This window comes from Calypte anna, chromosome 5 (assembly GCF_003957555.1).
Source record: "Calypte anna isolate BGI_N300 chromosome 5, bCalAnn1_v1.p, whole genome shotgun sequence".
Taxonomy (NCBI): Eukaryota; Metazoa; Chordata; class Aves; order Apodiformes; family Trochilidae; genus Calypte; species Calypte anna.
The window spans coordinates 7,849,541-7,872,007 of record NC_044250.1 but is presented as its reverse complement, the minus strand read 5'-3'; the positions used below and the strand labels follow the sequence as shown (position 1 = coordinate 7,872,007).

The window sequence follows — 22,467 nt, the reverse complement described above, 5'->3', positions numbered from 1 at the left end:
TGTTCTTTGCCAGAACAAAGTAGGTACAGACATTCCCATAGGAAAAACGTGTAAAATGAGATCAAAACTAAATGGCAAAGGCGAGGAACTGGTAAAGGAGTCAGACAATTTCTCACCATCTTGTTAACCCTTTTGCTGCACCTAATTCTGCAGAAGACAAGGAATGGTCTAAGATCCTGACAGCCAGATGAGAGCAGCAAAGTTTTTCTTCTCCTACTCTCCTGGAGTTTTTTTATCTTGGGCCTTTCAGAAGCAAAGCTTGTACAGCCCATTTTACTTGGGAATTGTACATCCCACTCCTCTTCAACATCCTATCATCCTGGGGGAGCATGAGCGGTCAAGTTTGTTCTAAAGTCTTTACGATCTCCTGTGTTAAGGTTATTTTGTTCTCTTACAGGACTGCCATTGCTGGGTCCACCTTCCTCTGCCCTGAGGTGACTGATGACTTTATGTGTAATAGCCACACTGAACAAAAAGACTGCACACCTTGGGAATAACCTTCCATCAGTAAATGCTTCTCTCTGTACACAGAAAGCATAGTGATCTAGCACCACTAACACATCACGAGAGGAAAATTAGCAGTGACAGGCTTTACCGTTGAACAGGAATACACAACTTTAATGTAAGGTGTCTGGGGTCAGGAAACAAATTCAGCCTGTTAACCAGCACCTGTCTTGCATGCCCCTAGTGCAACATGTAGTGACCACCTTGGTTTGGAATCATTTAACAGGAAAGGGATGTTAGAAGCAGGCACATGATCCATGTGATCTTCAGCTCCAGGAATGCTGGCATTTGGTGGTCTCTCAGCCCACTTCCTCAAGGGGCAGGAGGCTGCAAGAAAGAAACCACCACTGTTAATTAGCTGCCTTAGGCAGCCAAGAGTGGAAGGTTCCTGACGTCTCTAGCACTACTTCAGGTAAATACAGGACAGCCAGCATAGCAGCTGCCTACACTGAGCTTCTGTATTTCAGGGGACAGGAGGACATCAGGCTTCAGAACTGTTAACTCGGTATTTTGTGTGCCCCAACTTTGCTACTTCAAACAGCAGAATTACAGTAGTTAGTGTACAGTACTATAACTCTGTCCTGTTCCAGTGACTGGAAGATGAACCTTATTCATACAAAAATCCTCTCCACACAGCATACCAAATTTATTGGCTATAAAAATCCCCCAGAAGGGTGAGATCATCCCTCAGGTTCTGGAGAGTTCGCTCCATCTACGCAATTTAATACTTTCTAACCACACAGAAAATCATAGATTTGTGAACCCCCACAGTGCAAATGCACCATGAAAACCAGTGCCACAACCTGCGCTGTTACCATTTTTACATCTCCTTATTTTAATGTGTACTCAGAGACAAATCCTGTTCTCAAAGTACACAGCTAGCACCCATTAAAATCTGGCTCTGCTGGTATTTTAATAACACTTAGACATTCACGTCCTTTGCATATTTCATCTGCAAAGTGCTTTACAAACATGAATTTCCTAATTACAGGCGGATGATTTACTAAAACTGGAAATTCCTCACTAGTTCTGGCTTTCACTTTGAAGCTCCAGGACTCGCTCTTGTCCCTCGGCACTTTGGAAGATCCCTCGACTCCGCTCCTCCGCGGCAGAGGCAGGGCAGAGAGCAAGACGCGGAGACGACGGTGACCTGACTTAAAGTTTCCGCGCTGACGGATTTCTGCGCGCAGAGAGCCGCGGGGGGCGCCCACGTGGTGGGAGAGGAAAACCCAGCAGAGCGCGGGCGACGGAGCCCAGCAGAGCGCGGGCGACGGGAGCAGCGGTGGACTCCGCACCGAGCCGGCCCCTCCAGGCGGACCGCCGCGCCTCACCGGGCAGGAAGGGGTGGAGCGGGCGGCGGAGCGCACAGGCGGGGTGCGGCGAGTGGGTAGGCATCCCGGCCGTGCAGATGAAGCCGGACGGGCCGGCGGCGGCGCCGCGCCTCTCCTGAGCGCTCCCCATGGAGCGGCTGCCTGGCCAGCCCTGAGCCGGTGGCACCGTCCGCCCGTCCGCAGCCGCCCCCGATGGAGCCCGAGGAGCGGAAGATCTCAGTGTGGATCTGCCAGGAGGAGAAGCTGATCTCCGGGCTCTCCCGGCGAACCACCTGCTCGGACGTGGTGAGGGTGCTGCTGGAGGACAGCCACCACCGGCGGCAGCGGCCGGCGCTGCCCGAGCCCGGCGGCGGGATGCTGTCGGGGCCGCCTCACTCCTACTGCATCGTGGAGAAGTGGCGCGGCTTCGAGCGGATCCTGCCAAACAAGACGAAGATCCTGCGGCTCTGGGTGGCGTGGGGGGACGAGCAGGAGAACGTGCGCTTCGTGCTAGTGCGCAGCGAGGCTTCGCTGCCCAGCGCGGGGCCGCGCAGCGCCGAAGCGCGGGTGGTGCTCAGCAAGGAGCGCCCCGGCCACGGCCTGGGGGCGGCCCGCGCCAGCCTGGCGCTCACGCAGGAGCGGCAGCGGCGGGTGGTGAGGAAAGCGTTCCGCAAGCTGGCCAAGATCAACAAGAAGCGACAGCAGCCGCTGGCTCGGGAGGCCTCGGCGGCGGAGAGGATGGAGACGCTGGTGCACCTGGTGCTCTCGCAGGACCACACCATCCGGCAGCAGATCCAGCGGCTGCGCGAGCTGGACCGGGAGATCGACAGGTACGAGGCCAAGATCCACCTGGACCGCATGAAGCGGCATGGCGTCAACTACGTGCAAGACACCTACTTGGTGGGAGCCGGCGGCGGGGAGCCGGAGCCGGGCGGAACGGCCCAGCCCACCGCCGGCCGTCCCGAGGAGGACTACGCCAGGAAGTGCGAGGAGGTGCTGCAGTTGCAGGAGCAGCGGGCGCAGCAGGAGGAGCTGCTGGAGCACCTGGCCGCCGAGATCCAGGAGGAGCTCAACGAGCGCTGGATGAAGCGGCGACGGGAGGAGCTGGAGCTGGCGGCGGTGCCCGGGCTGTCCGACACGGACTGCGACACCACGGAGCTGAGCGGCGGCGGCGGAGAGGGTGAGCTGCAGCTGGAGCATGAACGGGTGAAGACCCAGCTGAGCACCAGCCTCTACATCGGCCTCAAGCTGAGCACGGACCTGGAGGCCATCAAAACCGACCTGGACTTCACGCAGCGGGCATGGGAGGACAAGGAGCGGGAGCTGCAGCGGCTGCTGGAGACGCTGGGCACCCTGGACGTGGCGGAGGCGCCGGCGGAGCCGCGCGGAGCAGGGGGCGGGGAGCGGCCGCCGGCGGCGCGGGGCACCGCAGCTGGCTGGGTGGAGCAGGCGCGGGCGCTGCGCAAGGACCGCGCCGACGACGACGAGGACTCGGACACGGGGCTGAGCTCTATGCACAGCCAGGACTCGGACTCGGTTCCCGTCTGCGAATCCCTCGTCTAGTGCCCGCCCGCTCCCGCAGCGGCAGGGGTAGAGGGCGGGCTCTGGCCGGGCTCGCAACGGCCAGGGTACGGGCTCTGCTCAGTGCCCCCCGGGGCGACTCGGCACGGGGTGGCCGGCGGTGCGGAGCTCGGTGGGAGCGGGGAGGGCGGAGCGAGGCTGCCGGGGCAGAAGGGGGTGCGGGACTGTGCGGGCAGGTGGGAAGGCTCCCGGTGCAGAAGGCAGTCACACCAAGGGAACATTTTAAATTTAGCTCTTGAGTTTGAACTTGTTCTAACTAGTCATCCGCGGGCCGCCCTTCTGCCGGCTCACCGGTGCTTTTATCTAAGGAAGAGAAACCCACAGCGTGTTTGTGTTTCATTCGCGTCTGGGTTTGCTCGTTCCTTAAATCCTGACGCCCGCTTCCCTCCGAAGGTTTTCTTGATGGGCCTTTAATCCTAGGGTTCCCCACTATATCCCCACTTTAGCATAGGCCACTCTGGCTAATCTTTGCGAGTAAAACGCTAGGACGCGCTCCGTAGGGTAAATCAGTTATCTCACTAACAGTTTCTCAGCATTGCAAAGTTAAATGGGGGGGTTATGCTGGCTGTCATTTACAAATACAGCCGGCTCCTTTACAGGCAAAAAGTCACTGAGACTAAAGCTGCTCATCATTTAAACACCGCAGAGGAGAGGTGGTGACAATACTACTGAAAGTGACACTGGGAGCTATCAGGGCACCAACTTTTGGAAGGCACTGCAGTTCTTTCTGGCAACAAAAAGGGGTAATAAATAATTAAAAAAACCACCAAAACTAAACAACCCCAAAACAAAACCAACCAAAACTGAAGTAAATAAAAATACAGATTAACAATAACTGCTCGTGGTAATGATTTTTCTTATGCATAGATAATGCTTAGTTTAAAGGCATACTAAGAAATCTCAGTGTTCTTCTGACAGTCATTGAAAGTAATCAGCAGTGCCTGTATGTACACAGCTTTCAACTTCATTTTTTTTCATAATGTTAGCTGGTATTTGGCTGAGCTTGGCTGTAGTTAAAGTATAGAATCAGCTTGAGCTACCATTTTTAATATAGTTCATGTCAGGCCAAGAGATAGAACGATGACTCAGGCCCTACCTGCACTACAGCTTAATCTTTTCAGTTATTCCAATTAAGGAAAAAACAAAAAAACCCAAAAAGCCACAAACCACACACACACAAAAAAACCCCCAGCAACAGCTGTAACATGCATTTCAATTAACTGCTAAATCTTCAGCTTAACTCTTACCAAAAATATATGATCTGCTCTTTCAATAAGAGACACTAATGATTCCTGTATTCCAGAATAATTGCAGGAACATCTTAAGCAGTGAGAGACCAGAGAATGTTTTGTCAGGTCCAACTGACAGTGTGAACTTTTTAAAGCTTCTGAGATTATTATTTATATAAGCCTATTTATGAAAGTTTTCATTTAACAATAAGAAAGTATAAAAAGTAGTATACCAATAGACCAATTCTTTATTTCTAATAAAATCCTTGCAGCTTTCTCTCCTAAAGACTAGATTCTGCTCTTTGACAGTGTTCTTGCTGGTAGGAATTCTGTTGAACAACAGAATAATAGACTGCAACTGGTGAGTTTGAAAGGAATCAGAGAAATACTGTCTGTGGATTTGTTGAGGCTGTACAATTCCCTTTATGCTATTATTCATGATAAGTGTTATTCCACTGAATGGGTCTCAATTATAACAAACTGGTTTATTTGAAACACTGGTTATATAATTGTTTTTCATATTTTAGTTAACCTTGAAAAATATTTAAGAACCTATTTTTAGAGCTAATAAAACTTTTAAGATGAAAAGAATGTTCTAAATCGAGTGTGATTTTTAAAATGCATATATCAGGTTTGAGATTTTGTTGTGTTATTTTGTGGGGTCATTTACCCTCTGGCAAAGCAGGTAGAAAGATGTATCATCTCAGACCTCTCCAGTTCATCTCGTAACAGCAGTGCCCCCTCACTTTCTGAAGGCATGAGAGGCTCCCTCAGGTAGAAGTAACATAGTGTGAATTCCTCAGATCAGTCACTGCAGGGATAAGGTAGTGGCATTTAGAAACAGTGGCACATGCCCAGAGTGAGGAATTTCACCCCACTTTGCAATTAAAATAGGGAAGTAGAGTTTAAGGGGGGTAAGGAGGGGACAAGCGGTTGGGGAGTCACATTGTTGCACTGTATTATACTAATCAGTGCAGATGTGATGGGAGGGTGAGGCAAGTATCTGTTGATAGCTTCTCCAGTGACTGATGTAAGCAATAAACCCAAAATTGCTTTACGTAAGTTCTCCCATTAGCCACACCAAGCAAATAAAAAGCAAGCACGTTACAGAAATAAGCTGCAACAAGCCATACATCATGCTACTGATACAGGTGTTGGGTATTTTATGAAGTGCCAAGTGTAAGAAGCCAGGAATTTAACATTGTAAAGCAAAGTTTGCCTACTCATCCTCAGCTAGGAAAAGCTTTAAAACCAAGACAGAAGCCCTTTTGCTGTAGGCTGCTGAGGGACCTCCTGGCAGGGCACTGTGCAGTGCTTGCTGAAGGCCTGTCAGTACCCTGTCAGATATGATGTACTATCTCATATTGAGCTGCAGGCCCCCGTCCCACAAGGCTGGGGTGAGAATGCTGCAGGTGGCACCGTAATCTCAAGGGTTTTGTGGGTCCCTTGTCACAAAACCCACAAACGTCACTGCAGTGACTTCCTATGAACACACGTTTTCCTACATTGTGGAGATGTAATTTGGTGTATTTGTTTGACATTTAAACAGTTACAAACACAATTGCAACAGGCTCAGGTTTTGCTCCTGCACATCGAGTTCAAACATTCCACAAATCTCCATCAAACCATTATTAAAACATTAGTGTACAAGAGGAAATCACTGTTTGCATTGGATCAGATGCTTCTCCCTTCCCATCCTCTTCTGAACTTGTATATCCTCACTTAGGTAAGTGAGCCATAGAATGCTTGGCTTTGACAGGAAATTTCACTCTGGGGTTTTGTTGGGCACAAAGCCAAGGGTTAGGAGAGCTGATTCAGAATCACAGGTAGAAGGGCAGAAATTTTATCTCCTTTCCAGTTACAAGAGAATGGTAGAGAGAGATAGCAGCAGAAAAAAACCACAACCCAATCAACGTCAACATAATGAGAAAATTCTTCCTTCTAACACCACCAGGACAGAGGTGAAAGTTTAAACCATCACCTCACATTTTCTGTTTTGTTTTTTTTTTACATCATTGTCTTCTATCTTCAAAAGTCAAGCCAAATCTAATCTTTCTCTCATCCTAAGATGAGGCAGATATAGATAGCCATTATTTAATAAAAAACCTAACAGCATTATTAACTATGTAAGATAAGTCTATGTATAGGAAGCCCTACATCGCTCTATTTATTCAACACCCTATATGCTTCCCAAAGCAACTATCAAGGACCAATACTGCCAGGCCTCTCTCAGACACAAGAAATACAGAAAGCAAAGGGAGTTTTGTCCAGGAGACATAATCAGAGTAGAATCAGGCCCTAGTTTCGGGTACCCTTTAAACAAGCATAATTGAGCACTACTATTACTACTTCCTGCCTGGTTGCTGCCTTTGTCCACATTTTTCTGACCCTGTATGAAACTTCTTTTTGTGCCTATGCAAGAGTTTGTGGAACCAAAGCATGAACCAGATCAGAAAAAAAACTGATGAGCTTTAATTTAGGTGAGTCCCTGATGTGGCTCAATGTACAGTCACACAAATAGTTCCACCACTGACAAGGTATGGTGGTAATAATGAGAAATGGAAGGCACTTGGAAAGGTGAACTCATTCTTTCAGCAGTGGGCACTGCCTTATACTGACTTGCATATTGGCAAAAGCTCCTCACAGTTTGAAGGGAAGGTTTCTGGTAGTAGACTAAGGCTGGAGCTGAAGCTTCATTGACATTACACTCACCTGTACTAAACCAAAGGTGAGTCAAGTAGTCCTGATTTTAGTCTTGACCTTGTTTCTGAAACCCAATACCAACAATGAAGGCTGTATCACATGTAAGAGATCTGCCAGTTTGAGTAAGCACTTTGTAGGGATATCATTTGATGCCTGAAATGGAGAGGGAAGGCAAGTACATTTACTGTAATGAACACCACTAACACGCAAAATGAATGACCTATTAATTAATGCTGTTTATTTTAAAGCAGCCAAATCAGAGTCTGCTTGATTTGCAGACAGATCCTTTTCCAAAGAAACTGCAGTCTTGGTTTCAGACAAGATATAGCAGAAGGAGGGAAGCAAGTAAGTGGGTGTGAGAGAAGCAAACCATGCCCTCAAACCTTATTATTGACTGCTTACAGGAAACGTATTTTCTAGGTTTACTTTAAAAATGGTCTCTATGTCCATGTAGAATCATAGAATGGTCTGGACTTGAAAAGGACTCTTAAAGATCAGCTAGTCCAACCTCATCTGCAATGGGCAGGGACACCTTCAATTAGATCAGGTTGCTCAGAGGTCCAACCTTACTTGGAATGTTTCCAGGGATGGGGTGTTTATCACCTCTTTGAGCAAGAGGTTCCTATGTTTCATCACCCCCACTGTAAAAAACTTCCTCCCTAGTCTAAATCAATCTTCCTTTAGTTTAAAACCATTAGTTCTTAACCAAAAGTCTGTCCACAGATGTGTTTGGAAAGATGAGCATACAGACCTCCCAGCTTCCAAATTTTTCTCTGCTTTGGGCTTCTGCCCCCCTTCTTCATTTGCACTGAGCTGAGACTGTAGCTCAATACATGAAAAGAGGAGCACAGACCTTGAAATAAAATAACAGGTCTGGTGAGCTATGCTGATTACTGAGTTGAAATACAAGCCATTGCAGATTGTTGGGAGCAGTTGTACTTTGAAGTCATTTGATATTATTGCTTCTGAGCACATGAAGTTTAGAGAAATGAGCATTGCAAAGTACGGAGAGTTTACATCAATGTTACTACTTTTATACATACTCACTGCTAAACGAACTTGGAAGCCTAACAGAAGTGGAAAATTTAATAAACTCAAAGCCAAATTTGGCTTCATATGCAAATTAACCAAATATATTCAAGCAGAACTGCCAAACAGTATTTTAAAAAATACTGCTCACACAATTTAATACACTACTTGTATAAATGCATCAGAGCCTTCCATGCAGGGTTGTCGCATCCTTTTCACACACTAAGTAACACTGAGTTGGCCATTGTTTTCTTACAGTGCACAGTACCAACTCTCACAGGTAATTTCTGCAGACTGCCTACATGTCAGTTAGTTTATACTTCTGTTTTGGTTTTTTTGTTTGTTTTTTTTTGTGGGAGGGGGATGTTTTTAATAAATCTGTTTACTTTTAAAAATGTTCCATAAACCCACTGATCTTCCACAAAAAAATAGTTTCCCCTCACAATAACTTCCCCCCCCCCCCAACCTAATCCTCTTCTGTTCATCAGTATCTGCTCTGAATTTCATGAACAGTCTCATTCAAATTGTGGGAATCCATGGATTCAGTATTAGGATCACATTTGGTAAGATACCCAAAGAAAGTAAGTTTCTTCCTACATCTTGGCAAATACTCACATGTGAAGTATGTGGCAACCTCAGTGGTATTTTTATAGTTCTTTAAGTAATAGCATATTATACAGATTAAGGACACACTTGGACCAGATGTTTTATGCCCTTCCTCTTCTTTACTACTTTAACAGCTCCAAGTTATCTTTCAAATGTTGCTCTTTTCTTAATTTGAAAGGCCAGTACCTCTCACCCAAGGAGGATGCATGTCTCAGATCATATTCTGGGGGCAACATTACTGTGGAGCACTGGGGTAGGGAGATACAGTTTCTGTTCCCGGGTGGAAGAATAAATTGAGTAATGAGTAATCCCTTAGAGCATAAGCTTTTGATGGAGATACTCACTGTGTGATTGTACACCATCTGGCAGGAGACCTAATCTACTGGAGGCCTTCTAGGTACTGTTATAATGAAAACATTAAACAGTTTCACTCTGTGTCTCAGTTCCCCTAATGCTGAAGTGCATGCATTTCCCTTTTCTCAATGGTTTCAAAGAATCTTTCCCATTTGATAGCTCAGTGAAACCACTGCAGGTTGATTGCAGAACATAATACTGCAAAGCCAATCTTGGGATTTTATAGAGTTTACCAGGGAAAAAAATTCCCCCCCTTCCGAACAATAATAATAATAATATTAAAAAAATCTGTGACTCAGAAACAGCTCTTATGTATGTGAAACATACTATCATCAGCTTACAAGCACTGCACTTCACATGACTTAATTATGTGGTTATTTTGTCTATTATCTCTAAAAGAAATACTTTTCAGCAGTCACTTGTGCTCATAAGCAGGTCTTTGAAAAATGTGTTAAAAGCCTTTAGGAATAATATTTAATCCCCATTGCAATTTAATGTAATCCACTTGTTTTAATCTCTTACAGTGTGGTTTTTTTACATGTAATCAGGCTATTAGTTTATGCATTTAATTACCAGTGTAGCCTAATATTTTTCCCCTGCCTTCCACAGGATCTCAACTTGATAGACTTATGTGAAGAACAGATGAAAAGTGAGACTTTGGAAATGAAGAGGGAAATGAAGAGAGATAAGGATCACCTTTTGAAAGTCTTGGTGCTTGCTTTTCCTACCCTTATCATAGAAGTAAATTATTTGCTTTCAGCTGCAAAATTCTAGTTTCTTTCTGTTCCCTTTTCTTTCACAGTTACACTTCATTTTCTCACAGCAAGGTCTCTCAGCTTAAAGTCAGGATTGTAATCTTTTTTTATAATCCTGTCCCTGCATGGTTTGTTTTTTTTGTGTCTATACTTTCCCTGCTTGATCTCAAAAAAAAATTACCCTGAGCAGGCAATAGAGGGTCAGGTACTCAAATTTGCCATCCTTCAAAGAAAGATTCAGCACACAGCTCCAGGTATCCTGTGCTGGTAACACACAGAAGGGTCACATGGCTGTGTGTAACCTACAGAAGGGAGCTGATGAGAAATGTCACTCATAATAAACAGAGAGCAGATTTAAAGCCAGGATATTCCAAATTACTTACTCTAAGTCCTGAAAGGGCCAACTAATGATCTTCAGCAGGTGATTCCAGTATGAAATAGAATAGCTTGAGTACATGGTTATTTCTAATTATTTTTTTACACATTTATTAACTTCAGGGTGTGGTTTTTTAAAAATAGTATCCCCCACTTAGTACCTGTCAGGGCTAGTTAGGCAAGAAAACACCATTATGACTGGTGAGATTTATAAACCAGTCAGGGAAGTAACAAGCATGGAACTTGCTTCTTTCTTTTCTGGCCTTTCCTGCCTCTGCACTGCCTGAATGACCTGGGGTTGAACCAGAATGAGAGACCAGAGAATGACAGTGTCAGAAGAGAATGGAACTGAGCCCAAGAAACAGGAAGCAGGGAGAAGACACCTGAAGGGAACACAAACTGAGCTGAAAGGACACAAACCAGCAAGAAGCTTTGACAATAGAAAAGCATAGCACAGCATGAATCAACTTCTGCATTGCAGCAAGGGAGAACACCAAGTCTCTGATAACCACTATGCATCTTGCAGCTTCAAGCTGTTTCATTACAACCACCCAACAGCACCTTGGGAGGGACAGGAGTCCAGGCCATGGTATCTTTGCAGCATCTCAACGCTGTAGCCAGGTGAACAGGAAGAAGAAGCAATCACTGAAAATCCTGCGATTTTCCTGAGGTTTTAAGTCAGCTACAAAGGCCAGTGACTGAAGAATTTGCAATAGGCCAGTATGCTAAGAATGTAAGGATGAAATGTCACTCAAGTTGCTTTTTACTTTCAGTTTTAACTCACACTTGGTAAATTCAGAGGACTGTTTCTCTAGAGGAAACGTTGTTCATCACAGTTTCACCTTACACTCCTGTCGTAATACACTAAGCCTTAGCTGCTGTTTTATGGTCCAGGATGCTGTCATGTTGCTTTAGGTGTTTCCCTTCGTGATTTGCCAAAAAAAACGGTGGCACAAAGTAAGCAGGGTATTTAGCTAAATTTAATAGGCAAGCTTAAGGTAAAAGCAAATCCAAAACTATTACTCCAGTTTACACAAACCAGCTTGCAAAGCATGTGCAATAGTATTTCTAAATATGTTTTGCAAACTAGTTTGTGTAAAACAAGCCAACTGAGCCACATTTAAATTTCAGTTGTGAAGTTTCTGGTCATGTGTCACTGAAGTGATTCACATGTAGATCACTTAATCTAGTTAATAAACACAATTACCATGTTTTGACAATATTAATTGGACCTGTACTAACACTCTGTTCTGCATTTCACCTTCATAACCACCTCCACAATTATCAACTCTCCAATAGCTCAAGTATGCCTAAAGGAATAGTTTACCTTTACAGAACATGGTTTCATTATTAAAGTCTCTGCTGTTGCCCCCTCCCTCTAACATATTTCCCTACAGAATTTCCAAGCCCTATTTCCAATAGGGCCACACAAAATAAAAAGTTATTACATATTTTTAAAAGACACAGGACAAGGCAGCCCTTGTTCTGATGAGATCATAGTACAGACAGGCAGGCCAGACATCAGTTTAGATGATGGGTATAGGAGCTGCAGTGACTTGAATTGGGTGCACAGCAGGTTTGTAACAAAGACAGAAGCCAAGTCTCCTGATTCCTAATGCATGTTCCTCCCTCCTGGACCCACACTTAAAGCCTGTGATGTGGTACAGACAAGAGACAAGGTATAAATTCATCTCCACCCCTTACTGCCAAAGGAGCTGTATAGCAGGTAACTTGTGGAGACTAATTCAAACTATTGAAAAAATATAGGAGGTCAAAGAGTATTAGGAGAACACTGGATTAGACAACTACATCTCATAACCACATTTCTTAATAGTCTCAAGCCTATGATTTTCTACTGAGAATTTATGGTTTGAGGAAAATTTTTCATTAATTTACATGTTTTTAACAGCTGCTATTTCTATAAATGTGTTTAATTGCTCATCTCCTGAATATCTGTATTTTTTCCACAAGAAGGAGAACCACACCTATTTCAGATATCTGAGTAAATTTTCCAACAAACTTTTTTTCAATACCATTGGCAATATATGCTTAGCAAATCTATAGTTTTTAACTGTGTAAATAGCCCGTCCAGCTTCCTCTCAGGTGAGCTCTTTAGCTACTGCTGTTCTCCTGGGGGGTGGCTGCCAACATGGAAGTTTCTTCTTTTCCATCCCCCATGCCACCAATTGCAGGTGAAGAGGAGTATCAGAATCAGTATCAGTGACTACAGCATCTAAGAGAATTATTTGCGTCATACAGACTACTGACAGTATAGCCAGTTGAACTGAGCTCAACTTCAATTAAAAAAACACAAAGTACTTTTGAGTTATGGAAGAGTGCTGCTATGGGCCTCTGTATTGCCACAAGTAGCTTTATTAGACAAAAATCCAGTACTCAGAAAGACTGCATCTTTTGCTGGGGTTCAAAAGGAACAACTCCAAGAACTCTATCATGTATCTTTTGATCTGTCTAGATGAAAGCCCTCATTATTATGTAATACAAATTAACATTATGTCTGGTTCTGTTGTCTAGGAACCCACTGTAATTAGTACTCTACAAGTTCCAAACAGTCTGGTCTCTCACCAAAAGTTTGTATGTGGGAAGGTAGCCATGATACACAGCATATGACTAACCTGAGAAATTTCCATTTTTATTCAGATCTCTAATGAACAAAATAATATCAAACACAAGAATGGAAAGTACCAAACCTAGTGTCTTATGTCTGCAAGTATTTCAGGTATTGAATTATGATCTTTACTATTATCTTTAATTATGATCTTTAATTCAGGACCTGATTAGTTGCTGACTAGATAGAAAAAACACAAATAAAGGAAGCAATGAGAAAATGACGCAACTGGAACTTGCTTTCAACATTTCATATGACTCTATGTGTATTTTGTATATGAAACACCTATGCACTTGACCTGCTGGTTTATGTTTTGGGTTGGTGTCTCCTCTTATGGCAGCCAGAGACACAAGCTAAAACAGATCATAGCCTTGCAAAAATCTTCTTTAAAATTAACTGCAAATGCTATTAATGTATTTAAACGTTAACATGATCATTAATATAAGTAAGCATATTATTAATGATGTACTCAATTACTGAACAAAATAACTAAAATCCTGCTCGGTTTTGAGAAGATGAAATCACAGAATGAAAAAGGACTTATTTCTATCATTTACTTTAAATTTGACAGGTAGTCAAGACTTTGAGAAGTGCAGAAATTCTTTGCATGTAAATGTACACTTTAAATGGAAGAAAGAAGCTTCAAAGGTATTTCAATTCCCAATAAATTCTTCCAATAGCATAACGACTGCAGAAATTCAGAATCCATGGTCATAAACTTCTAAGTTAAACATAAGATGACTAAAGTTGATTTAATTTTTCTCTATGATCTGTTATTTAAAATATGAATCTCATTTAGACATCATAAGATGAAAAGTATGTCAATGAAGGACAAGTACAAATTCAAATTACTAAGGAGAAAAATTAGTTAATTTAAATGTGGAATGTTTGTAAGCAGTGTGTAATCACTCTTCAGTTTAAATGACTCTTAATTAAATAATCTATTATTATGTTCACTGGCAAATCGAGCCTAAACATGTAAAGGTGGCTAAAGCTAAAATATCCAACTACATTCATCTTGCAAATATAAAGAAATTAAAGTACATTAACATTGGCCAAAAATATACTTTTGTCTGTAAAGGTTCTGGATGGTTTTATTGTGTGTTGGGTTGGGGTTTTTTTCTCTTTTTAAACCCTTAAGGGTATGAAATACAGCTGAACAATCCATTGCATATTGCACTAGGAGTAATAAAGGTCAGATTCCTACTCAAGGTACAAACATTAAAATTTCCATGGCATTCATGAGTGTTGTACATTCACATCTGAATGCAATCTATCCATAAATAAATACAAGCTTACTAGGAGACATTCTCCAATGCTGTTTGAGAAGTCTGTTTCTCACTTGTCACTTGGGCACACCCATGCCTACTTTTCTTTTCAGCAAACAGCATTATCCTCTGTACCCCCCACTCTGAAGCAATTACTCATTTCAAAGAATAATGGAACAGTAGTCCCCAAGAGACTGCATTCAAACATCTTTCTTGATGCTATGCAAACACCACGTCATTTGGAGTATCATGCCTAAGCCTGGCCCTGTTTCTGAAAAAGGATTAGCACAAGCCAACCAGCCCAGCAGGACTGACAGTCATTGACTTCAAATCAAACATTATCTCCACCCCAGAGTGTGCCTGCAGGGGCTTCCTTTGGAAGATTTGCTGAGGGGAGAGAGGGTGTGGATAAGACACCATAAGCTCTCTCTTGACTTAGGAACCCAAGTCCTGCTTTCCAAAGAGGTACAGGTTTAAGTGTCTGACTGCCAATGAGATCTGTCCTCCTAAAGGTTGTAGCTTCTAAAACAAAATCACATGAGAAAACAGTCCCAAACCACTTAGACTGTCTTTTTGTTTTGGTTTGGTTTTTAATTGTAGCCATGTGACATAATTCAAACAATGTGCCTTTGATAATTAAAAATAAGCCAAAAAGGTTGTAAAATAGTAATAAGGGAATCACGTTGGTTTAGACCAGGAGAAAACTTGCATAGAGACCTTTTGCAATTTCATGCACTGAAACTTGTCTGGAGTTACTACTGGTGCCTTTCTCACAATTCTGAAGAACAGTGCACAGTTCTTATCAAAATACAGACTTCTACTAAACTGTTTCTTAAAAGCTCATGTTAATAACACTTTAGTATTCTACTTGCTGAGTGTATACAGCTCAGTGCCAGATGGGACCAGGTCCACAGAGTAACTGAGCAAGATAATCACCACATTTTTTGGTGAAAGCCTAGGTTCCTACAGATCCAGCTGCTTGACTTAAAGGATGCCCAGGTGATGCCAAATTTACAGAAGACAGAAAAACACCACCAATTGTCTCAGCTCCTGACATCTTTCTACAAAGTGCTCCCACATGCAATTCACTTTCATAGAATGAAACCCAAGTCAAGAATTTCCTTCCACTACTACATATAGAAGCTTTGCTCTACTTTGCTACAAGTATGCTAAGAATAGAAGACGTAGTCAAAGGCAGCTGGAAGAAACAACACTGCATGTGGAAGCTTAATCTTGGTTCAGTAGATTTGGAAACCTATCAATGCCTTTGACCAAGGAAAAAAACCTCAGCACTACAATCTTGCAAGGGTTTTAACCCACTGTAATTAATAATACAGATTACTGTGATGATAACAGAATTACTTCGGCATCTTGAACTAGAAGTATGAGTAAGAGATCCCCATGACAGCCCTGCTTTGCTGACAGACAGAGGGGCTACCACCTGAGTTCAAATGCTGCTGACACTAACAGAGCCACTGCTCATGGACCCAAGAATACTGATTCAACAGACCCATACAGGTCATTGCTCTGCCATCCAGCCCAGTCTTTTCCTACTGGCATAAAATATTCAGGTATGGTTTTACTGAATAAAAAAAGTACATTAATAACTGTCATATGAGCCAGACTAAACTCCTATCTAAGGTTCATAATTCAGTTACTCGTCACGGGAGTGACTACATACTGTGTATTTATTATTTTCTTCTATAAGCCTGCCCAGCAAAAGAGCAATAAACTTAGAACTCCATCAACTTAAAGGGGTTTCATATTCACAACTGTGAGAAAAGGTGTATCCACACAGAGTGAACTTGAACAGTAATCAGACTTTGGATAATTGTACCACATAGTGTGCCATTTTCTCCTCCACCATCACTCCTGTTCTGGCTTTACTACACTGCAATAAAGTGGGAAGGAGATATGCACATGCAGCTCCCTAAGCTGTGTTACATTGATAGTTTTTGAGATGTTTATAGATCAAAATTGCATGAAAATAAATGTTTACAGAAAGCCTTAATCTTATTCTGGTAAAGCAATCTAGAGGGAAGAAATCCACTTACACATAAATACAAGAAATCTCCCTTTTTTGTTTTCTTTTTTCCCCCCCTATCATTTGGCAAAGAGGAGAGGGGTATCTTAGTTATTACTGTTGGGTGGACTTCTAGCCAAAACTGACTGGTAGAATACTTTAAAAAACCCTCTTAGCCCAGGAAATAATTCATGAAAGAAAAAACTGCCAGAAATTTAGGTCATCTAGTTGAAAGAGACACCACCATATCGTCACATTCACATACAAAGATCTAATCGATTTTGTGTACACAGAAAATTAATATATCCTCATCTTCAGCACAAGCTGCAACTGTTTATTGCCTGAAAACAAAAATTCAGAGTGTCCAGACTAGCCTTTCTAAACAGCAAACAATTAACTCAAGGCAAAACTACAGAGCAGACATGCCCAAAGCCAGATGGTGTTTCATTCCCTTTGGCTGAGAGAACTGAGGCTGAGTGGACAAACTTCTTTTTCTCTGGGAAGCAAGCAGAAGCCCTATTGCTCTGAAGAAAAGACAGGAGGAAAGGAATTGATTAGAGAAGCCAAAAAGGAAGAAGTTACCAGCAGGTGACTGTGGCACTTAACTGCTGTTTTCCAATGCAACTGCATTACAGGATTCAAGGGAAGAAATGTGGCAAAGGAGCACGACAGTGGGATTTACACCAGCAGTTTTAGTGTGTTTCAAAGTATTCCTTCCTCATTAGGCACCTTGTCTGCTAATTGTTCCAGTGCTTGAAAAATGTCCTGACTTTTCTGACACATGAGAGCTGCTATCATCCAATACAGCTTGACCAAGGACTTCTTGTAACCCCCAGCATGGATCAACTGAACAGGCCAACTCTTTCATCACAAGAACGTTACAGTGACTGTTACCATCATCTTCATCTTGTTTCAGTAGGGAAGAAAAAGCAAGACACAGAGAAGCTGCAGTGGCTTGGCAAGGGCCCTTATTAGGCAATCAGAATATATTAATCTTTTATATAAATCATCCACTGTTTTGCAGGCAATTTTGACATATTTTAGAAGTCTTGAGAATTGCTACAAGATATAATCTATATTTAACAACTCTATCTGTTCACCAAGTATCCATGCCAGCAGTGATAGTATCTGCTGTCTTCACGTGGCTACATCTCTACACAGTTGTGTTTGCCTGCATTCTCTCTTCCTGCTACTTGTACTTGCTCTCTACCTTTTCCTGCTCCTTTTTCAGACCTTAGTACAGGACAGCAGTACCCTCAGTATTTCTCCACTGAATGCCATGACCTTGGGGGACTGGCAGCAGAGGGAAAGGAGGCAAGTAGCCAATTCCTGGGGAAGGTGAGCAGCAGGAAGGGGAACTGTTTTGACAAACGCACCACATTTCTGCAGGAATTTAAGGCCTTCAAACAGCACAGTGCATGCTCCATGGTAATAATGGGACTCAATATTTCTTCTTCTAAATTGATATTGGGAGATTCCACCTTTATAAGAACATGTCAACTATTCATTGAAAGGCCTTTTAGCTCCACTTTGTTGTTGTTGAGTCAGGAACAGAGCCACATAACTGAGCAATTCACCAGGCACTATATGAGCTACCGACCTGGAGTAATACAGTCTGCAAATTAGTCTCACAACTTGATTCCTGCAAGGGTTGAGGAAACCACAGGAAACTATAAGGATTGTGTATTACATCTTGGTAAGCGTATCTCAAATGCAACACTTTCAGAAAAGCAAGGCTTAGGAATATTACTGAATCTTCTAATGATTCCAGATGTTCCAATTTTGGTATTAGCAAAAAAAAAAAAAAAAAAAAAAAAAAAAAAAAAATTTTTTCTTCCTGTAGTATGAAATTATGAATCTTTCTTTCATAAGATGAAGAATGGTGGTGGTTTACTTTAACACATAATACCATGGTGACAGCTCTTAAAACAATAAAGATCCACCTGAACAAAAAAAGAACTCAGCAGCAAAGTGCTGTTCTGGTGTTACTCTCAGTCAACCTCTACAATATATCCTTCACCTAACACAGCACAAATTGGTATCTTTGAGGAGGTGAGCTATTTTGCAACCCACGAAAAGCAGAGAGTTGAAAAATCTTCAAGACAGCTGGGTGGGTTATAGTCTTTCCACAGAACTCTACCCTAAAATATTTTGATATGTTTAGCAATTTATTTCAATTTTATATCCCTTTTTCACACTTGAGTGTATTAATAAACCCAGATCTAAGGAAAAAGAAAGAAGCCACTGCCTCTGTTTTCTATAAAAACAACCCTGCCTTTTCCCTCCCTGATCATAGAAAGGGAATCAGGCTTTGGCCACTAGGCGAGAGGTATGTGACAGTAAGTTTGCATACCAGTTACTTTAGTAATCAGACACACTTTGATCTTATGATCAAAACTTATTTTAATTTTGAACATTTGCATCCATGCTATACATGTATGAGCTGTAGTTCAATGAAAACAAGTTGCACTCCTAGGACAACACAAAACACCACTGACTTCTATACAGTAGGTCCTAGGGGTCCAGAGAAGTAATAGCAAGAAAAGCCCAAGAAGGAATAACAACTCCTTTTATTGTGTGATTTTTTGTGTTAGTCTGCACCTACACAACCTTGGGGGAAAGGGATCCATGTTCATAGGCTCAGCAGTGAATTAGATGCAGCTTGTATGAAAACCATGTGGCTGTTCCCTATACAAATCAGACAGAGCATTCCACAATGAACTGCTACCTTGGGATATTAAGAGGATGGCTGTGAAGGAAGAAAAAAACCCTTTCCCTAACTATGTATTTCTTTCATGTATTTAATTCTTTTAATACAAACAAAAATAGGACTTTGCTAGGGTGTCATTAAGGTTACAAGTCTGAACTACTTGCTAGAGAAGATAAACTTTATTGCTTTTATTTCTTTCAAAGCTTCTATTTAAAACTTCTCAGGATGTAGGAAAGCTCAAATAAATTACCATTTGTATAACACTCAGATCTACAGATGAAAAGCTTAAGAAGCATATAGTTCAGACAGATGTAACATTATGTATAAATGCCTTGGTTTAGCAAATTGTAATGTCATCAGTTTTCATCCAGTGTCCCATCCAAAGCATTCAATGTTGAGACTTACATTAACTTTTTGATTAGAATGAAGTCCCAGATGCTTTTTTTGTCTCATAGTGTCATTATTTAATCCCAGAATTTAGGGTTCCATTTGAAAAACAAGGACCACACAATAATCTAAACATGTTAATCTTTTGAGAAACTTTGGGGGGCGGGAGGGGGTGCAGGAGGGGGAGTGGTAGTCCATTTGTTTCACATCCTTTTCAATGAAAATGGTGCTTGAAGGACCTCCTCCAATATCATGTTGCTAGTAAACAGGTTATTTTCCAAAGTGTTTGTGACAAGCTGCCATGACACAGCTCCTCATGGAGGCCTTTAAACGCAAGCTGGCATCCTACTTGCTCAGGCCAACTTTTAACCACCACCTCCATTTCAGTGGTGTATGGGCAGCCTGCAACAAGGGAGAGTGCACAAGGCAGCTTCTGGGACTTGCTTAAGGTATGGGATAAGGGTGGGCACAGCTTCAGTGGTAACTGCCACCCAAGAGCAGACTATAGCACAAAGATTAAGGAGCTCCAAAGGATGTGGAAGCAGTGGGTTTGGATCCCCTTAGGCAAAGGAGGGACCTAAACCTGGATAACCTGCTTTCTGGATGAGACTTCAAAGCTGGGACTACTGCTCCTTTCCCACTCACACGCCCTGAGGTGTGGTTTTACATACACCCATGGCACAGTGCTTCCTAATGGCTTTCTGGGGGGCTGCACACAACAACCCATCAGTGGGGTGGCTTCAGTCACCAAGCTCCAGGTCCTCTCATCTACTCCACTTTGCACAAAGAGCTGCCCTTAGGATTCTGCAGCTCACCTGATCAGCTCTTTGTGCCCCAGTTCCCCTCTATTAAAAGGAAACAGCTCTTCACTACCTCACTGATGATTTCTGAAGATAATACACAATAAAAACTAATCTGTCAGGGCATGAAAACAGACAATATTGGTTAAACTGATAAACTGACATACACATGAACCCCAAGTGCCTCATATGCTGCCTCTGAGCCACACTCTTGCTATGAGCAGAGACTCCAGAAGAGGTTTGCCCACATGCTAAAGAAGCCTTGGAGTTCTGCTCCTCCAAGGGGCCCAGACCCATGGAGTTAATCACATTAAGTCTAGTATGGGCCCTGTAGGGAGAAAAGAAAAGCACCTCTTGGGTTACTTAGAGGTTGCTGGAAACACTTCTGAGGGCACTGAATTGTATGGGCTGTTTATTCTCTGTGACAATAAGCTTAACTAAATGTAAAATTAAGACAGCTAATTAGTGTAAATTCAGTGTTATATTAACCATAACCTATTTAAGTGATATGACTGTAATGAGGAAGTCCACAAACTGTTCAGGAGAAGCAAGTGTTCTGCTTAAAACAGGAGACCTTCCACTTGGAAATAGTACATATCTTTTCTCCAATTTGTTTTGTTCTGAAAAATTCCAGTGAAGGATTCAGTACTACTAATGAATTTAGTGCTCATCCTTTAGCCTTGCTTGCCAACTGAAGCGGGAAGGAGCCCTTCTTGCTCCTAGGGCTGATCCTGAGGCCTCGGGGCTTAGCCCATTCCTGGACGATGTCCTAGGGCTGTTCCTGTGGCCTCGGGATCTACCCCTTCTTGCCTGCTCCTGGGGCTCCTCGAGCTGTGGGCTTCTCCATGCTCCCTGAAGAGTGAGAGCTGTCTCTGTGGGTGTCAGCTGCTCTCTTATTGGCCCCGTGCTCCTGCACATGCTCAGGAGGGAGGCCAGACACAGGTGAACCCACACCCACTCATCAATAACTCAGGGCACCTGGTCCTATCTCACTACATTTCCCCCCCCCCTTTTTTTTTTTTTTTTTTTTTACACAGACATTTACATAGTACACAGACATTTACATAGACATTTACATATTTACATAGCACGATTTTTTATACACAAGAATACACTTACAGGATTTTTCTTCGGGCCCCACGGGACACTCAACTAAGAGCATCAAGGGGGCGCCGAGAGGTTAGAGGATTTTTACACAAAAATATAACTTACAAGATTTAAACATATAACTTACATATAACATATAACTTATTTTACATATATTTTTAGGGAGAATTCTCAACCCTTACACGTATTTTGGGGAGAATTCTCAACCTTCTTTCTTTCAACCTTCTTTAAGGGGAATTAAGCATACCCATATATTCGCTCGATGTCAGCCCCTTTCTGGCAAAGTCTCCGCAAGCTGTCTGAGCACTCTTCACAAAGTCTCTGCAAATTGTCCCAGGCACTTGCCCTCTATTCCGGGGTTTCTTTCCTCATGGGCCTCGGGATTTAACCCTTCCTCATGGGATTTCCCTCTGCTCAAGGGCTTAGCCTAGGCATATTTCACAAAGTCTCTGCAAGTTGCACCAGGCACTTTTCACAGAGTCTCTGCAAGTTGTTCTTCTAGTTATTATTCTCCCTCCTGTATCTGCTCTTCTGGCTTGGTTTCCCTCTGTTCCAGGGTTTCTTTCCTCATGGGCCTCGGGATTTAACCCTTCCTCATGGGATTTTCCCCTCTGCTCTGGGGTTTCCTGTCCAGAGAGCTTGTTGATCATACCTTACAGGGAGAATGTTCTTGCAGTTTCTGTGCCAGCTAGGTTTTCTGCAGGCTGCCCGCATTCTCCACCAGATGAAGCGGGAAGGAGCCCTTCTTGCTCCTAGGGCTGATCCTGAGGCCTCGGGGCTTAGCCCATTCCTGGACGATGTCCTAGGGCTGTTCCTGTGGCCTCGGGATCTACCCCTTCTTGCCTGCTCCTGGGGCTCCTCGAGCTGTGGGCTTCTCCATGCTCCCTGAAGAGTGAGAGCTGTCTCTGTGGGTGTCAGCTGCTCTCTTATTGGCCCCGTGCTCCTGCACATGCTCAGGAGGGAGGCCAGACACAGGTGAACCCACACCCACTCATCAATAACTCAGGGCACCTGGTCCTATCTCACTACAGCCAACCATAATAAAATATATGTATTTTGAGATTTTTTTTTAAGCTTTTGAAAACTTCAGAAATATATTG

General features: G+C 43.0%; 1 protein-coding gene across 1 annotated transcript; it reads left to right on the top strand.

Annotated features, from left to right (window-relative positions):
- Window positions 1–2,027: 2,027 nt before the first annotated feature.
- RASSF10 (Ras association domain family member 10) lies at window positions 2,028–3,377 on the top strand. The gene has a single exon (XM_030451386.1). It carries the CDS (start codon window positions 2,028–2,030, stop codon window positions 3,375–3,377), a length of 1,350 nt encoding a protein of 449 aa, XP_030307246.1.
- Window positions 3,378–22,467: the final 19,090 nt, after the last annotated feature.

Excerpts from the sequence above, each read along its gene's own strand:
- RASSF10 (XM_030451386.1), top strand. The coding sequence starts at position 2,028 with ATGGAGCCCGAGGAGCGGAAGATCTCAGTGTGGATCTGCCAGGAGGAG.